General features: G+C 43.2%; 1 protein-coding gene across 10 annotated transcripts in view; it reads right to left on the reverse strand.

Annotated features, from left to right (window-relative positions):
- The window catches only part of FAM135B (family with sequence similarity 135 member B), a 284316-nt gene that overhangs the window by 90447 nt on the left and 176156 nt on the right, over window positions 1-17713 (reverse strand). For all 10 annotated transcript variants that reach the window (XR_011543248.1, XR_011543250.1, XR_011543252.1 and 7 more), the window contains 2 exons: window positions 7936-8075; window positions 187-257 (listed from right to left, as the gene is read on the reverse strand). Coding sequence is in view for 4 of the 10 variants with exons in the window: in XM_008523206.2 (XP_008521428.2) it covers window positions 187-257; window positions 7936-8075 (211 nt within the window). In the remaining 6 variants the exon portion in view is untranslated. The remainder of the gene's footprint in view (window positions 1-186; window positions 258-7935; window positions 8076-17713) is intronic.

Genomic DNA, 17713 nt, shown 5'->3' on the forward strand with positions numbered 1-17713 from the left:
CCACATAGACATTCCTAGCCCACATTCCTGGGTAGGCTGTCATGTGGAGGGGCACTGCAGCTGATCAGGAGCTGGATTTCTGAGAGACGCTCTGAGGTTCGTGGCCATGAGGATACTCCAGGCATTGGGAAGGGTTGGAGGGACAAAACCACACTAGCACAGTCTGAGGATTTCCAGGACACTCACTGCTGTTCGCTGTCCGTAAAGTGCAGGTCCACCTTGAGCTGAAAATCGACTTCACTTAGTGTTTCTTCCACCTACAAGAGAAACAAAGTTCAAGGGATTTCAGAAGTCCAGTCTGGTCCAAATGAAAACTGTAGCTGGTCTATTTCCCGAAGTTTAGAAAAAGAATCTCCCCACAATTAATGCCATCTGTGCTTAAAGCAGAATTTCCATGCATGTTCTATGGAATTCTGGTTGAAGAGGATATCTGTGAGTACTACAAGGAAAACAGAAGGAAAAGATTTATGTAGTCCAATTGGGGAAAAGGCCAATTTTCAAAAGACGTTAAACAAGTTTTCTATATTGCAGGACTTTGGAGAAACTTATTCCTTAAACAGATTTGATCTGGAATCCTCTAAGCAGAAATTCTCACAGCAGCTGCTTCGGGAAGAGTGGAACAGTGAACCTGCCTAGAGGGATGGGATAATGTGGGAGGTGATGTTATCTCTGCCCTTGCATGGCGGGTGCTATTCCCGGTTCACAGAGGAGGAAGCTGATGCTCAGGAAAGTGAAGTCACTTCCCAAGGTGGCTCAGCTTCAAAAGAAAGTAGATCCTTCATTATTGTCTTGAGAGCCATTACATTTAACCATTTATGCTTTAAGACACTTTAGCATTTCACGTCCTATTGATGGCTGCTTCCATTCTTAGCTTTCAAAATAAACTGTTTGCGTTAATTAGCAAAGGAATCTATTTGTTCTACCTGATAGCTTCTCAAACACATCTCAAAGATGGTACCCCTTGTTCTGCACCCAGCAACACACACACACTAAACACCATAAACCCCAACCTCCAGGGGAATTGTTTGCTAAATTCCAGATCTCCTCATCGCCACTCCTGCTCAGTGGGAAACCCCAGTTAAGTCCTGTGACAGGACTTGGTCTCCTCCCGACTCCCAGCCTGGACAGACCCCTTCTCCTCTGTAACCCACAAAACTCTGTTTCTTTTTTCTATGTTAGCATTCGCCGCTTCCTATAAAATTGTTTCAGATTTATAACCCAGAAGCCCAGAAGCCAACTAGTATCTGCAGACACTTTTTGCTTAGTCCTCGTAGTATTTTGCAAAATGTTTCGAACAAGTTGCAAACATTTAAAAATCAGGCAATTTCACATTTCTAGTGCAGGTTTCCAGCTTCTGTAAAAACAATCCCTGGATCTGGCTGTGCTGGGCTGGCATTTTGAAGCTCCATTTGGATCAGACTACAGCATTTGCTGACAATACCCGTGTGGCCTGTGGCTAACATCCCTGGCCATTTATCCCAAGCTCCAGGAATAGTACCTGCCACATAGAAAGTATTAATGTATCTTGAGGAATAAATAAAGCTCTTCTCCACCCCCACCTTTTTCGGGTTTTGTTTATTTGCAAGAATGCCCCCATCCTGCAGGGATGGAAATCTCTTACCCAAAGACCTCTTTGGAACCACGTTCCTGGTTAAGCATAACTCAGGCAGAGACATACGGATGGAATTTTTCTTCAGGTCCCTAGTGTTTCAAAATTTGTTGTGTAAAAATTTTAAAAAAGCATTTAAAAGTTAACATTTTGCTGAATCCAAGTGCTGTGAATAACTTCCTCTCCTAGATTTGTTTTGCATAATCACAAACCCCACTTTGTACACACACCAAAGCAACACAGCCTCTTGCCACCAGTCCCTGGGAAGTGAGACTGACAGAGTAAACCCTCCTAACCACCTTCTGAGCATGTATTTGCCTGGCTAAGGAAAATTCACTGTAAACTCAAGATTTACACTTGCTGCAATTGCTTTGGAACTAGGAGAGAAATGCTGGGCCAGGATGAGCTGTGGCTAGATTGAGCCTGGCTATGACTTCACCAATGCCTCAATAAATCTTTAATTGCAAGATGCTCCAGAAGGAAGACACTGGCTTTTCTAATCATTCATTTCATCCTTGGCTCTTGGTTACTTGCCCCTCCCCCAGACACACATGCACATGTACACAGTCATGTGTGCACACACACATGCACACGTGCCCTTCCATTGCCCTGTCTTATCTTGGTTAAAGGCACCATCTCCTATCAAGGGTCATATTTTAGCACTAGGAAGCAGTTTTGTGTAGTAGCAGAAACAATAACAGAAGGTAGTGTTGACACAGGAGTTACTATATAGCAGACACTGAGCTAACACTGTTCGTATACTATTTTATCTAATGTGGATAAAACCATGAATTAAGAAATAGTTTCCTCATTTGAAAATGAGGAAATTGAGGGTTAGTGTGGTAAAGTTACTTTCCCAAGCTCAACTAGTTGAGTCCTATAGCTCGGATTCCGTCAAGGATTCCTCCACTTCTTCAGCCTTTTCCCATGGTCTAATCTGTGATGTAGGTTGAACATTCTCTCGCTAACTGGTTTCAATTTTACTTATAATTATGACTCTCATATCTTCTCCTTTAATTTCTCTCCCGAGTTCCATCACAGCTGATGGGAAGAAGGCAGCTTTGGAAGGCAAGCTATGTGAGTGCGAGGCTTGGCTCTACAACTTAGTATCTGTGCAACCTCTCTATGCTTGTTTTCTCATCTGAATGAGGGCAAAATAATTAAACTTACGCCTTAGATAGCACTGCTATCATGTGACTAAATAGAAAATGCACATAAAGGGCCTAACACAGCATGTGAACAAAGACCATTCTCAACAAGTCTAAGTTATTGCTCTTGTTATTTCCAACGTACTATGGGCCAAGCCACCTACAGGACCTCTTCCTCCACCAACGCCACATAGCAGCCCTACACACTGGTCACAGACACAGGTTTTGTGGTCAGACTGCCTGGGTTCGAATCTCAGCTCCACAACTTCCTAGTTGTGCGACTTTGGACAAATTACTTAACTTCTCTAAATCTCTGTATCCCCACCTGTAAAACAGAAATAAGACATATCACAGTACTATTGTGATGATTCAATGAGACCTTCCAAGCAAAGGACTCAGCACAATGCCTACCACACAAAATACTCCTAATAAATATAAGATGCTATTAGTGTTAAGATAATGAGATTGTTACTCTAACTCAACGTCAATTTCTATCACTCCTCAACAGAAACATTTCTTATCCCAACCATCCTGGACTACCAATGGCATCTCCAAGCCCCTTTCATGCCCAGATCTTAGAAGTTTAACCATTTAACTTTTTTGACTACAGGATGTCCTCCATCCCCTATGCTTTACCTGAACCCAGTTCTATGGGCTGCCCTTGGCTGTAATGCAGCCCACTCTTTCCATCCATCTCCACCGTTGCTACCTCAGCCATGGCGCTCACCAGCATTCACATAGACTATGGCAGCTACCTCTGAGCCCTGGGCCCCATTTTTCAAATTTATGCCCAACTGACCTTTCTAAATGCTACTTCTCCTCCTCCCAACTCCTGAAGGAGCCTCCTGCCTTCAGAACAACGTAAACATACAGCCTTAGCAGGGGCTCTGTGGCTCCCCATGTTGTGTCCTCAACTTCCTTTCTAGCCTTGCATGTGTGCCACCTCCTATCCCACTGAAAACAATGCTTTCTTCCCAAATCTGCCTTCTACTTTATTCCTTTTCAACGTCCTTGCTATCTTCTGTCTCAAAATATCTTAACTGCCTCTGTTGGAAATCTCACCCATTTCTACTTATCAAAACTCTCAATCAACTCACCCTCCCCACCATCAAAAACAAAACAAAAAGCCCTCTGCCTGACTCACTAGGTCTGGGATGGGCTCAAGAATCTGCATTTTGAACAAGTACTGCCCGAGGGCTGTGATGTGGTACACTAAGGAATCACACTTTGAGAAATGCTTTTCCTTTCTAAACCTATAAAAATGTAACCTTGTTCACAAAGAGTTTTTGATCTAATCTGTTCCTCCTCAGAGCACGAAGCATTGTGTTGTTAATAACTGTATCTTCCTTGCTGTGGCTGCTGGGAAGCTCAGCACTTCACGTGTGGGCCACCATCAGCACGCATCGAGCACTGTTTCTGCGTTGTAATCTGTTACATTTATCCTAAGCTTTTTTTTTTTTCTTTTTGTGATGTTTTTCCTCTACTCTGGTTCATTCTATTGCTATTTTTTTCCTTTTATTATTCTACGTATCTTGTCAGCCTTCCCAAATTTTCTGTGGGATTAACAGAGTGTATATAAGTAAAGTACCCATCCTTTCTGCACACTCCCTTACTCTTTGCAGCCATCATTAAAACATCCCATGTATGCCTTGAGCTGTGATGAGTTCTGTCCACGGTCACTTGCACTTATATGTGTCCTTGCTATGTGGACTGAATCTTCTTCATGTCTGCATTTCCCATAGCAGATGGAGCAGTATGCTTGCTGTGTAAGCCTTGTACAAATGCTTGTTGTGCACAGTGATGGCTGTGTGCATGCATGAAGACAAACTCTGACTACCTGGCCATAAGCAGTGTTCTGGTTTTCATAAGCAGACAGACATCCACTGGAACAGAGCTTAATGTATCCATTCCAAATATACAATTTTATGAACATATCCAATTAACTTTAGTTCTCACTGATTTGGACATAATGATTAACTATAAGATTGTTTTCTGCTGTATGGGTTACCCCCAACACAATAATAAATTATTAGCTTGTAGAGATAGGTGATTTGGCACGCAGAAGAAAACAATATGCACTGTCAAAGGACTCCCTGTTCAACCTCAGAACTAAGGCTTGTTACAACCTCACATGAGCTAAACTTGGGTGTTGGCAAACATTAAACTTGACAGGCTTTATAAACATTTAGGGGCAGGAGCAAGACACTGATGGAATTAAGATGAAAAATTGACCCAATGCCTGAATAAAGCCCAAACCCAGCCTCCACTCACAACCACTCTGCCCGGGAAGGTCTTTGAGATCAACATGCCAGAGGACAATGGCCCATGAGAAACAAAGTGACATCCCCTTACTAGAATTTGGGGAAGCTGGGCTTACACACGCAGCCTAACTTGGAGTTCCTTAACACTCAAAACAATCTCACGGTATCTTTTCCTAAACTGGGTCCAGGAAGGAAGTAGGCAATACACTCAAAATGAGGACTCTAAGTGCAGTTCATTAAAGGGATGATTTACAAAGGTGTGAGGAGGATTTACGACAGTGACAGATGATGGCTCGGTACCTCAGTGTTGGTAACTGTAGAACTTCCTTAGCACCCTCAGTCTGAAGAGTCAGGCAGAGGGAATGGTTATCAGAACTGAGGAGTGAGCGCGTGGAGTGAACACCTGACCTGAGCTGAGGCCTTTAGGAGAAGGACACAGCCTGGGGTGTGCTGGTAAATGTTTAACAACCGGCTCTCTGAAGAAAAATTTAAAAACCCTGATTTGTAGATTGCTGATTTCCATGGTATATATATATATATATATGTCCATCACAATTGATTTCAAGCTACCAATGTGAAGTCACCAAATATGTAGTTAGAAAGAGATGTGTACCTCTGACTCCCAAAAGCTAGTGTAAGCAGGCCCTAGCACACTCTGTGACCCAGCAGGGAAGGAGGCTGGGGAGTAAATATTCTGGCCCATTCTCCTCCTTTCCTCCAGTCACCTAAAGGACCTCTCAGAGGCTGAACCCAAATGGAAACCAAAAGGCAAGGATACTGAGCAGTGCATGCAGTCAGCATCCAGTGTCAAAGCAGATGGGGAAGGTAGAGAGGGGAGATGGACGAGAAGTCGAAAGACAGCCAGCACAGCTCATAGGAGTTCACTTTGGTCTTTTTAGTTTGGATTACAGATAAAGTAGCCATAGTCACTGTGAAGTTCTCAGGAAGACAAGGATCAGGTTACCCAAAGGCTAAGAGCACACACTGAGGATATTCATTTTTGTTTGAAAGAAGGGGTCACAAAGGCCTTAAAAAGGATTCCAAATCCAATTTTTTCACTCACCAACTAAGTCATCCACCTGTTATTCGTTGAGCATCTCAAGTGTAGTCCTATGTCAGGTACTGGGGATGCAGAGAAAGACGGGAGACACTGACCCTGAGAACTTTGTAGACTGGTAGGAGGAGGCAAAACTCCAAAATAAAACTTGTGCCATTCCAGCTTTCTGAAAAAATCAAGGGCTTCCCACTGCCCAAGAATAAGCTCTACACGCCTTCCCATGGCCTACAGTGCTCTGTAAGTCTGGCCCCACCTACCTCTCCAACTTCATCTCTTGCTCCCTTCCCCTCACTGCAAAAGTCATCTCAGCCTTTTCCTCATCACTGCCTGACTCCTCCTCAGCATTTAGGTCTCAGCTCAACATCAGCTTCTCAGGGAGGCCTTTGCAGTCTGTCACTTGTCCTCCAGGGAATAATCTCCATATTGTGTGAGGTTGTGTTGAAGCTGGCATCTTGGCAATCTTATTATCTGAATATTCATCAGGAGGCAGCAGTAAGTCTTGTAGAAGGGGCCTGCCAGGAGCTCTCTTCCACTTTGAGTCCAGTTGTAGCGTCACAGGACCTCCAACAGGGGTGCTTTAGTTGAGTTGAGGTGCAGAGTGAGTTGAGCATGGAGCAGTGGGAAGGCTCAGTGGCAGAATATATATGATTGATTTATTGGATTACACTGTGATGCATTGATCTACACTCAAATATAAGACCCAAGACATCAGGGATATTTTCTTGTTCACTCTTTTATCTTTAGCCCATAGTAGGTGCTTAGTGGGTGCTCAATAAATCTTCCATGGATGGATGGATTGATGAATGAATAACTTGTCAGCTTTTCACTTCTAGCCACTGGTCACTACCAGGGAACCTGGTGACTACCTGGACTACAAAAGATATGCACAAAAAGCCACAGGCACGAGAGGGGGAAGAAATTAGATGCCCAGTAGGAGTCGTTATGCACACCACATGGGGAATGCGACTCAGGACCTGCTTCTAATTAATCTTTTCTAAGTAGGAATATGCTTCCACAATATTAAAGGTATCCTAGCAGGAAATAATCAGCTGGAATGTGGCAATAGAAATTTGAGGCAGGACTAGGGGAGTGAGAGTAATGCTTTAGACTTCAGATATTCTTTTGAAATATGTTAATCTGATGAATAGGGAATTTTCAATCTAGTTTCCAGCAAAGAGAATGAGGCCTTCAAGGCCTTTGGGCTTTTACTCATGCTGTTCCCCTGTATGGGATGCCCTTCCTCAATCTCTTTGTCCAATGAACTCTTAGCACATACATATCAAAGCCAGTTCCTTGGTGGAACCATTTTTGAGCACCAGCTTTGTCCTCCCACAGTGCTCATCTCTCCATCCTTGCTGCCCTTTCTTCATTCCAACATGCACCTTCATGGTGCATATCATACCCCAGGCTGCTGGTTTATATATCTCTTTTCCTGATAAATTATCCATCTCTTGAGGTCAGAGGTCGTGCTGCCTTCTTAAGCTTTGTCCCTCATCCAAGGGCCCAATATAGAGCCTTGCACAAAGCAGATGCTCAGTAGACATCTGCTGACTGACTCACTGACAGAAAGGCTGAATAGATGAACAAAAGGGCAACTGAAGAGTGCAAAATAGAGTCGGTAAGTTATTCCATGGGAACTTCTTGAAACACGGAATGAGCAAATATGTGAATGGAAGAATGAGTTCAAAACTGAGCAAATAAATAAGTGCATGAATGCTCTAAAATCATGAATCCCTCTCTCTCAGATTTCAAAACAAATCTGTAGTTTCTACTTCACTTACCACTACTTACCTAGCAATGGGTGCAAACGGGACAAGCAGGGGATGCAGCTTGTGGCTGGTGGTAAATCCCAGGACTTACCCTTTCACCATCTAAGAGCAAATGAGCTCGGAAGATCACAGCATCATTTATGGGCACCTCTTCGTTCCTGTATAAGATCTGAAAGATCCGGCTGTGCACAGTGCTCTCATGGACACAGGCTGAATGCAGGCTGCTGCTGTCTGCAAAACAAGAACCAGTAAGAGCCCATGAACTTCAGTACTGCCCTGTACCTGCAACTTCCTCAGGTGTCTGTGCAGCTTAAGGAAAGAAATGGCCCCAAACTGCATTCCAATGTCCAAAGACTCAAATCACAGACAAATGAGATCCTGCCATATACAGACTTCTGTTCAGTGAATTGGGGTGGCATCTCAGAATAACCTTGTTCAATCCCTTACAAGCCATACGATCTTGGTTAAATCAATTCCCGTGCTGTGGCAGTGGGCAGTGCTGCTTGGCTAGAAATTGGTGTCTGCTAAAGTCCTTAGCTGTTCACATGTCCCCTCCTCTGTGAAGCCTTCCATAATCCCCCTTCCCTGGAAACAGTCACAAGAAGAGATAAAGACAGAAGCTGCCCTTCTTCTACAAGGACTTCCTAGCACCCACAGAATCTCTCTCCCTGAATGCACATCACATACAATATGAGGAACACTCTGTCTTGAGTTTTAGGTAAATGCGCTAATTCTATTTGTACTAGATATCAAGTTGTTTAAGAAACTTGTTCTCCTCTGTGTTCTCCAATGCATTCTAAACATACTTTAATCCTTAAATACTGTTTCAAAGTTAAGTAGAACTTCAGAAAGACAAAGGCTTAAAGGACCTTACTGAAGCCAGTGACCAGGGTTATTATGGATGGCAAATGAGTGAATTCCTCCAAATCACTTAACACATAAACTGCACAGTTGGAATAATATAGAAATATTCTAAAATAAATAATGCTAATACTTATATAAGGCAAAGATTACCTACTCATAATAATGACCAACTATGTGGTAATTTACAGTTTCCAAGGTGCTTTTCAGATGTGTTATTTTCCTTAATCCTCACAGAAAATTGCTAGGGTAAGTTTCACTACAGATGAAGAGACCAAGGTTGAAAGAAGAAGAGCTAGATGTCTCGGTATTTTCTGTATGAGGAGGCATTGTGTGGATTCATCTCCATTGAACAACCAAGAAAAGAAGTCTCAGATGAATGAATACAATGCACCCCTTTCCTAGAAAAGATAGCTACTCTATAAAGCATTACTGAAAGAACGAAATAGCATGCAAAGGGAGTCATGAAAATAACAAGAAAAGTCAGTCCAACCAGCAAAGAAAAAACTGCTCAAGTGCCTTGTGCACTGTCCCCAGATGGCTTAAAGAGTTCTTGGAAACAGGGACAAAGGGTCACTGTCACCCACAATGCACAGTGATACCTAAGCAAACAGCTACCTTGTAGCTTCAGAAGTAGGGAACAAAAGAATGTGAAATCTTAGGTCATTTCCAAGGCTGCTCAGATGTGCCTGCTCTAATTTGCACTTCGTCATGAAGGAAATAAAATTACTGGCCTGATGCAGCCCTCTATAGAACTCTTGGATTCAAATTGATGTGCCTTTTAAGTAGAAGTGATCCTCATGTGCAAATTTTTTTCTGTTTTTATTCGCTGCACCAGCCTTTTCTCTATCACTGTCAAGGTCTGGTTGATCTATAAGCCAGACTGACAACATGAAAGAGGATGGATGGGGTAAACACTCTGAAGGTCAGAGCAACACCAAGCCGTCTAGTACCAGGAGGGACAGCCAGCAAAACAGTTCAATCACTTGCCCTCTTGGGCAAGTGACATCACCCCTTGTAACACTAGCTTTCCATGTGAAAAATGAGCATATCCACACTGACCTCCTATGATTGGTGTAGACATAAAGAGGATAAAATAAACCAAGATCCTAAGACCAGGCATGTACTGGGCATGCAATACTCTGTAGGATGACTTTTTAATTGTGTTTACAGGAAGGTCTGAGCATTTTTTGTTGAATACGTTTATGCTGGCCATATTAATATGGGAGATTAAATTCATCTGATTTTGAGCAGATTGGCAAACTAGATCACAGAACTCAGCAGTATTTACAGAAGATCATCAAATCCCGAGGTGCTCCATTAAACCCAGGATGAGGCATTTCTTATGTCCTGTGGGACTTTCTGTGTCATTGTCTCATCACTATTAAGGAGGTAATAAAACAGGTGTCTTCTTACAAGAGAAGGCTCACTGATCATGAGACACCCTCTGGGACAATGGGTATCACTGAGACAGTGCCTGCCTGCTTTGTTCCCATTGGGATTCCACTTTATTCAATAACCACAATCCACACTTGGACATCCTGTCCATTATCCTTGCTCCTTCTTGCTGGCAGTCTGAGGAGATGCTATTTTCTTCTTCTGGGCAAGGCCACTTCCTGAAGTTTCTAGTACTTGTTCTCATGCTCATTCTTCATGGTCTTCCTTGGCAGACAGAGGGCACTCATTCACATCTCATGCAGCTCACCCTCCCTTTATGCTCAGGCACTGGGCACCCAGAGATGGGAAAGTACATACTCTCTCCACCCTTAAAGATCTTGTTCCTAATTTGGAATGCTGCCCTTTCCTAACCTTGGCATAAAAAGCCACTTTTCTCTTTAGAATATTTGTATTTATTATTTAGCAACCAGATTTCTACTCAAGTGGTCCAATCAGAAGGTAAAAACTAGAGTCTTCCCAAATGTCTGTGTTCTTCTTTGTATGTCAGGAGTGGTACCATGCATAAGTATCTGAAAGGAGAGTTGGAACTATGAGGGGAAACAAGACTGATGGAAAGGAAGAAGGAGGAGGAAGAGAAGGGAAGAGAAAGGAATAAGAGAGGACGGGAAAAGAGAAAAGAGAACAAGGCTGAGGAGGAAAAGGAACTCTTCAATGGCTCCCATTGCCCAAAGGGTACCTCAAACAACTTGATCTGGAATTTCAGGCCAGAAGGCAAGCATGAAATACTTCTTGTTCTGCTGTTTCTTTTCCCAAAAAATGAGTGGTATCAACACTTTGCTTATCTATGTACCTCTAAGTGTTCACAACTCAAACAACGACCTTTCCTTTGCTGAGAGTCCCCAGCAGCTCCAGAGGGCTTTGTAAGCATGGATAAGCAGAAAGTATAGGTGCTTGTTCATCTGATGTGGACCCTCTGCTCCAGAGTCCAACCTACAGCACTCTCATGGACCTTTCTTTGTGGACTGAACCCTACTCCCACTCTAAGAACATGGCTATGGCTCTGCCCGCACATAGGAGCTCCTGAGAGAATTGGGTTTGTGCTAAACAGTCAAAACTCTCAGGGACTCCCTCCAACCCTCCAGGCCTGAGGACAGCTAGGTGAGGCCTGGGCTGTTTGAAAAAGAAGATTCTGAGAAGCTATCCCCGAATGTCTTCAAACCCAGGCCACGATCATATGGAAGAATCCTCCAAACATATTAGAGCTCATGAAGTGGAAAAGCTAAGTTAGATTATGAGCAACTCAAGGTCAGGACCTTGGCTTTCTAATAGTTTAGAACAGGACCTCCTTCAGTAAGGCATAGGTAAGTTCTAGACTTGCCCCACCACTTTCTCACTGTGTGGCCTTGGGTAGGCCATTAAGTCCAAGCTTAGATGAGGCAAGAATCACGCCCTGCCCAATTTACATAATGAACTTAAGGTTCAGATGAGATGAGGAGTAAAGAAGTGTGTGTTTAACTGTAAAATTCTCAAAACTCAAGCAGATTTCCTGGTAAGATGAAGATGATAATGACAATAATTCTTTATACTAGACAATTTTCTGGCTATTTCTAGGAACAGACAGAACAGAGAGTCACCTTGAAGCCATGCTTTATTATTTTTCCTAACCATTTCAAAGAATAGGCAGAATTGAAAGCCACCTTGAAACAGATGTTCACTGTTTTTCCAGAGAATAACCAGAATGATTTCCTGTAACACATAAGAGTTCTCTGGCTGGTAGGGCCAGTGAACACTCATTGCTAGGGTAGAGAGGTATAAACATGACCTTCTGTGATTCAATTAACGCTGATACTTTCCCCAGAGAGCCTATCACAAATGGAACAGTAAGCATAGAGAGAGCAGGAACTCCGGGGAGCAAAGGGACCAAGGTCTTGATGATTTTCTCTGGAGTTTGGAAGTTGAGGAGACCTGTTGGACTAGGCTAGACTTTTTCTGACCTAGGAGGTATTAACATATTAACATTAACTATGGGGATCAGGCAAGGATAACCTGTTCCAGGAATAAAAGTACCTTGAGGAAAGCTGGAGCCAAGGATGATGAATAGTTGCTCACAACTGCCCAAATGTTCATGAGTGGAAGACTGATTTGGTTACATTCTGAACTGGAAGGTTTTGTGGACCCATCTAACTTGGCCTAAAGGTTGTGCTTTGAAGATCAATGGCTGAGTATGTGAATGCCATCTAAAAGGTAATAAGCTGGGGTCCAGAGATGTGGACCCCTAAGACTTGTGCAGCTGCCTGGACCAGCAAGGTCAGCATTGAGATTACAGGCTTCTCAGAACTCTGGAGAACCACCATCAACAGAGCACCTGTTGAGAAGCCCGAGCAGCAAGGGACTGATCAGACCCAGTTCTCTCCTAATCTGGAATTCAGAAAAGAACCTCATTTCATTGTGTAAGCCCAGAGTTTCCTGGACAATATGAGATGGGGGAAGTGTGTTGGTGTTTCTACTAAGAGAGCAGTCAGATACGCAAGTGCCTTTGTGAAATGTCTGAAGCGATATGAATGTACTTGTACCTTCAATTTTTGAAGCGCATCGCCTTGGTGACACATCAATAAAGGGCTGTATTTTACTTGTCATTTTTACTGCCATTTGAACAAATATCAAACATTTTTCTTGCTTTCTACTTAAAGTGCCCTACTGTACATAGAATATTGAGTATTTTTCTTTAATGCACATGGATATGAGTTTATGACTTGCCCTTAATCCCAGATTAATATGTTTCTGTGATTTTTGCTAGAAGATATATTCATTTATTCATTAATTTTTTTAATCACCTGCCATGCATCAGGTCCTGGGCAAAACACTGCGATTCAGCAATGAACCATCATATGGTTCCTTATGGGGTGTATCTGTCTCACATATCTGTCCATGGAGTAAGGGATGTGTAGCTCCTTTGTCATTCATCTCCTTGTCTAAATGAATTTCTGATCTCTCCAAATATGTTGCATTATTTGCAATGTCTTATATGTCCTACTTCAATCATTTTAATTGAGGTGGCAAATTAGGTACAACAAACTGGGTTTGTGTGTAGATATTGTTATTTATTAACTATTTGATTTGGAAAAGTCACTTCTCTGTAATACATACTAAATACAAAACTGTTTCGCTCATTGCAAATTGCTCTACAGAAGCTAGCCTGGGATTGTTTGGTCTGAGTTCCAAGTACTTTATATTCCTTATCTTTGTATAACCTTGGGTATGAGAGTCTTCATTTTACTCATGAGGAAACTCAGGATCATAGAAGTTAAGTTACTTCCTCAGTGTCAAATATAGTAGATGGTAGAATGGTGACTCCAAATCTTGTGCTTTTTTCATTCTTTCCTCCCTCAGTTTGTCTATTCAGCCATTTATTATTTAACTAAACCACCACCCAGGCAATATGTTAGACATAATGCTAGTCATTGGTCATGAAACGACACTGACAAGGAGTATTCTTCAATACTTAGTCCAATATTTCCCAACTTCATTCTGTCCTCACTGCACTCGCATGGCGCCATCACTTCTGTTTTACAGAATAAGAATTAAAGTTCTAGAATGATGGAATAGCAGGCTTTGCATATTATAGTCACTCAAATATGCATTGAATCAATCAATTAATTCATTATAAATGAGTGCATGGAGGAAGGGGGATGATTTGTGGAAGGTTCCCAAGGTTAGTGGTAGTTCCAGCACGACATCTGACTCCTTGCCTACTCCACAAGAAAACTCAAGTTACAAAGCAGATACTGCCCTGGCAGAAATTCATATTTACAGAAACTAAACCAAAGAACTCAGGAAAAAACACCATTTAACCTACTGGAAATGAACAAGGGCTGCTGCTGCAATTTAGCAGTAAGCAGTCTCCCATCAACACCAAGTGGGCTTAATTACTTAATTATAAACCATTGTGACCAACCTATTAGAATGAGCCCAGTAAGGCCAGCACTTGATAACACTTTATTAGCCAATAATGTGTATTTCTGTATAATCTCAAAAGTAAAAGGCCAGCACGTCGCCTCTGACATACTCCAGTCGGCCAACAGTTCACCCGCCGGGCTTCCACTGGATTGGTCCTAGCCACCGAGTAGTCCCAGGTGTTTCAATTTGCATTTCAAGTACAGAGTCCAGTACACAGCCTTGTACCTCATGCTTTTGTAAAGACAAGAAGTGGATCCGAGTTAAAAGATGTGGATTTGCTCTGGGCTCTGCCATTTGTACACCATGTACCTGTGAACAAGGAACTTATCTGATCTAAGACTCAGTCTCCTTGCCTGTGAAGTGGGGATGGGAGAAAGGACTTCTTCAAGGCTGGAAGGGTTGAACTAGATGACCTATGAAAGTGCCACGTACAGGGTCTGACATTTAACAGGTGCTCAGAGAAACTGCAGTCAATACACTGCTAGATGGATAGGAGTGTGTAGCTGAGGTGACTATTAAAAATTATCCACAACAGAATTCTACCAGCTCCTAGTAGAACTCTCAGGGCAAGCGGAGAGGGAATCCTCAGTTGTCCTTTGACCCTGGGAAGAGAGCAGGTCTGGACTAGGGTAATGGGCATTGTTTGGAAGGACAGAGCATGAAGAATCTCCTTGCTTACTAGCTGGGAGAATTTGGGTGAGATTCAACTCTCCCAGCCTTAGTTCTTTCACAGGCAAACATGAAAATAACAACATGACTCCACGGGGTAGCAGATGACTCCTTATTCTCCACCCTGCCTGCAAATGGAACGTATCCAAGCTCATGATTTCCCACCTCATTGCTTCTCCTCTTAATTCCTTGAGATGGCACCTCCTGTGCCTCCCGCCTCTCTGTGCTGTAGACCTCCAGGTCTTGGGCTCAGGTCTTTTCTCCTTAATAAGCTTTGCTCTCTCCCTAGGGAATCTTAGCCAATTCCTTAGCCAGGCACTTATAAGCTGAGAACTCTCAAATGTATGACTCTAGCGTCATCTCTCTCCTGAGCAGGCATGATCCCATATCCACTTGACATTGCCCCTTTGAGGTCAAACACACACCATAAACTTACATATCCAAGACAGAACCTTTGATTGCATTTCCCAAATGTGTTCCTGTGCAATCTCTTATCCATACTAGTAAAATACTTCCTAATCATCTTTGATTCCTCTTCCCCCACCCCTTATCCAGTCATCAGCAAATCCTATGGACTCACATTCAAAATATGGTTCTGATTAATCTAATCCTCTCTATGTCATTGTATGATTTTCTCTCAACATTGAGTATTGGAAACTTTATTTTCTCCTTCTACTATTACCACTCTTTAGTCTATTAATATAAAATATAAACCAGACTTCATCATCCCCCATGGGGCTTAGAATAAAATATAAATTCTTTACTATGGTTTAATTGGCCCTAAATGATCAACGTGGAAGCTGCAGTCAAGGAGAGGGCTTAACAGAGAGCTGGCTCTTTGCATAGTGTCCAGGCCAGGCAAATATTTATAGAATGCATGACTGATCAAAGCCCCAAGTGATCCGATCACAGAGAATTTGGCAGCCGTGTTTAACAAACATTGTGGAAGTGAACTAAATCTCGGCTCAAGCAGCTAGCTGGCTCTGCTGTCCACTATGTCCTCATGATGACCTGGCATCCACACCCATCCAGATTCCCTTTCAAATAGCCGACACTACGAATGCCTGAGATGCACCACATGGGGTTTTCTGACAAGGGTGTAACCAAGGCTCCAACTTCTAATCCCGAAACACTTTCTGTTAGTAAGTCATTAGGAGACACAGTAAATGGGAAGCAAAGAGCCCTGTTTATGTGATTCAGACTTGCCTCAGCCATCTGCCTCAGCCATATGCTTCCCCAAAAGAACTAAGTATAGCCACAATTTTGGCTAATCAAATATTTTAAGAGCTGCAGCGTCCCCACCCAATCATGGTCCCTAGTTTGTTCCAAGAAGCACAGAGCTATTATCCAGCCCACAGTGACCTTGGCCTTAATGGGAGATCACAGAATGTAGGGAGCAGTTATGACTTGATACCAAAATAGCAGGGAGCCCCCAGAGTCACTAGACCAGGTGATCGCTTGGCCTTTGTCTTCCACAGACATAGAAGTCCCTTTGGAGGACCAGCGCCACTGCCCGGGGCAAAGCTAAGACTGACTAGTCCAGAAAGAGATGGGCAGCCTCAGCCTCCAGCTCCTTCCAAGGGTCAACCCCCTTCCCCCTCCCCAAGCTATGAATGAGTGGAGGTATCTCCAGTCACAGGACATTCTCACCTTGACTCTCTCCTCCTATGCCTCACCTTTTCTCTATTGAACTCCTCTGTCCTGTCCATTAGAGCACAAACCTACAGTCAGGAGATGGGGCAGGATATTCCAAATTTGTTGGCAGATGCACCAACCAATAAGAATGCATGTCAGGAACAGTGATGGGCCGGGTCCTACAGGCCATTTGCTGTGCCAGGCAGAAATCTTTTATTTATGGATTGTAGTGAATGTGAGAGTCTGGAGTAGAGGAGCAGGCTAACTGGCCAGTGGAGGGGAGGCTTGGAAAGTTCAGGGCAGTAGCTACTATACAACTGCTCACACCAGATGCATTGGCTGAATGTTGCTCCTGGTTAAAATGAAGATGGCATTGCCATATCATGTGCAGGTCAGACTAGTCATCCTTACTGAGACCTGTGCTACCAGTCGGGTTTCCTCTTCTCAGCTTCACATGCTTTCATCTCACTCCTTCTCCCTCTAAACTCCAGTGGCAGCCCAGAGTGACCTGCACTCTTGTCCTCCAGGACATGGATAGTCTTGCAGCTGACATTTTTTCCTTCCTTTCATCAGTGCCTTTGCCTTCTGCTGCATATCTGTACCAAATACCACAGATGCGCAGTCCATCTGTGCATGAACTTGGGAATTACTCCAGGGCCAGCTTTCCTCTCTCCAACTCAAACCTCCTCTATCACTTGATGGCTCCAGGTTCTCCTAGTTGATATGCATGCCTTAGAGTCCCAAAACAATTGATGACCTCAAATTTAATGAGTCACCCTGACTCAGACCTGGCCCTGGCTATCCCAGTAATTGACCTTCAACTCCACACACAGCAAATGCAAGACAGAAGGGCATCTACTACATGCCCTGACCAAACCTTGTGATATTTCATCTTATATTCTACATTTGCCACCTTAGCTCCAGCCTAAGATTGGACCAGTCTCAGACACAGCTGGAGCATATGGCAACCGTCCACTTATGTAGCGCTGACACTTTGGGGAGTAGGATCCTGAGAGATTGATGCAGGATCTGATCTCGTCCCATCTTTCTGGCCTATTTCAAACACTCTCCCTTTCAACAAGCTTTCTCCGACTATTGCAGCTTTGAGTGAATGTTCTCACCTCTGGATGTTATACATTTACTCCTTAACACCACTCAGCATTGAGAAGATGCTACCACCTATCCACTGCACCTCCCCTCATCTACACACTCACATCCCATTCATGAAAAATATTGTGAATTCTAGGGCCTGTCCAGGATCTGTAGACTCAATATGGTCCCTGCTCTTGAAGAAGCCCCATTACCATTCTCTTCCATTGAATAAATGTTATCATTTCCTCAATAGTACC

The sequence above is a fragment of the Equus przewalskii genome, chromosome 8, assembly GCF_037783145.1.
Source record: "Equus przewalskii isolate Varuska chromosome 8, EquPr2, whole genome shotgun sequence".
In the NCBI taxonomy this organism is placed as follows: domain Eukaryota; kingdom Metazoa; phylum Chordata; class Mammalia; order Perissodactyla; family Equidae; genus Equus; species Equus przewalskii.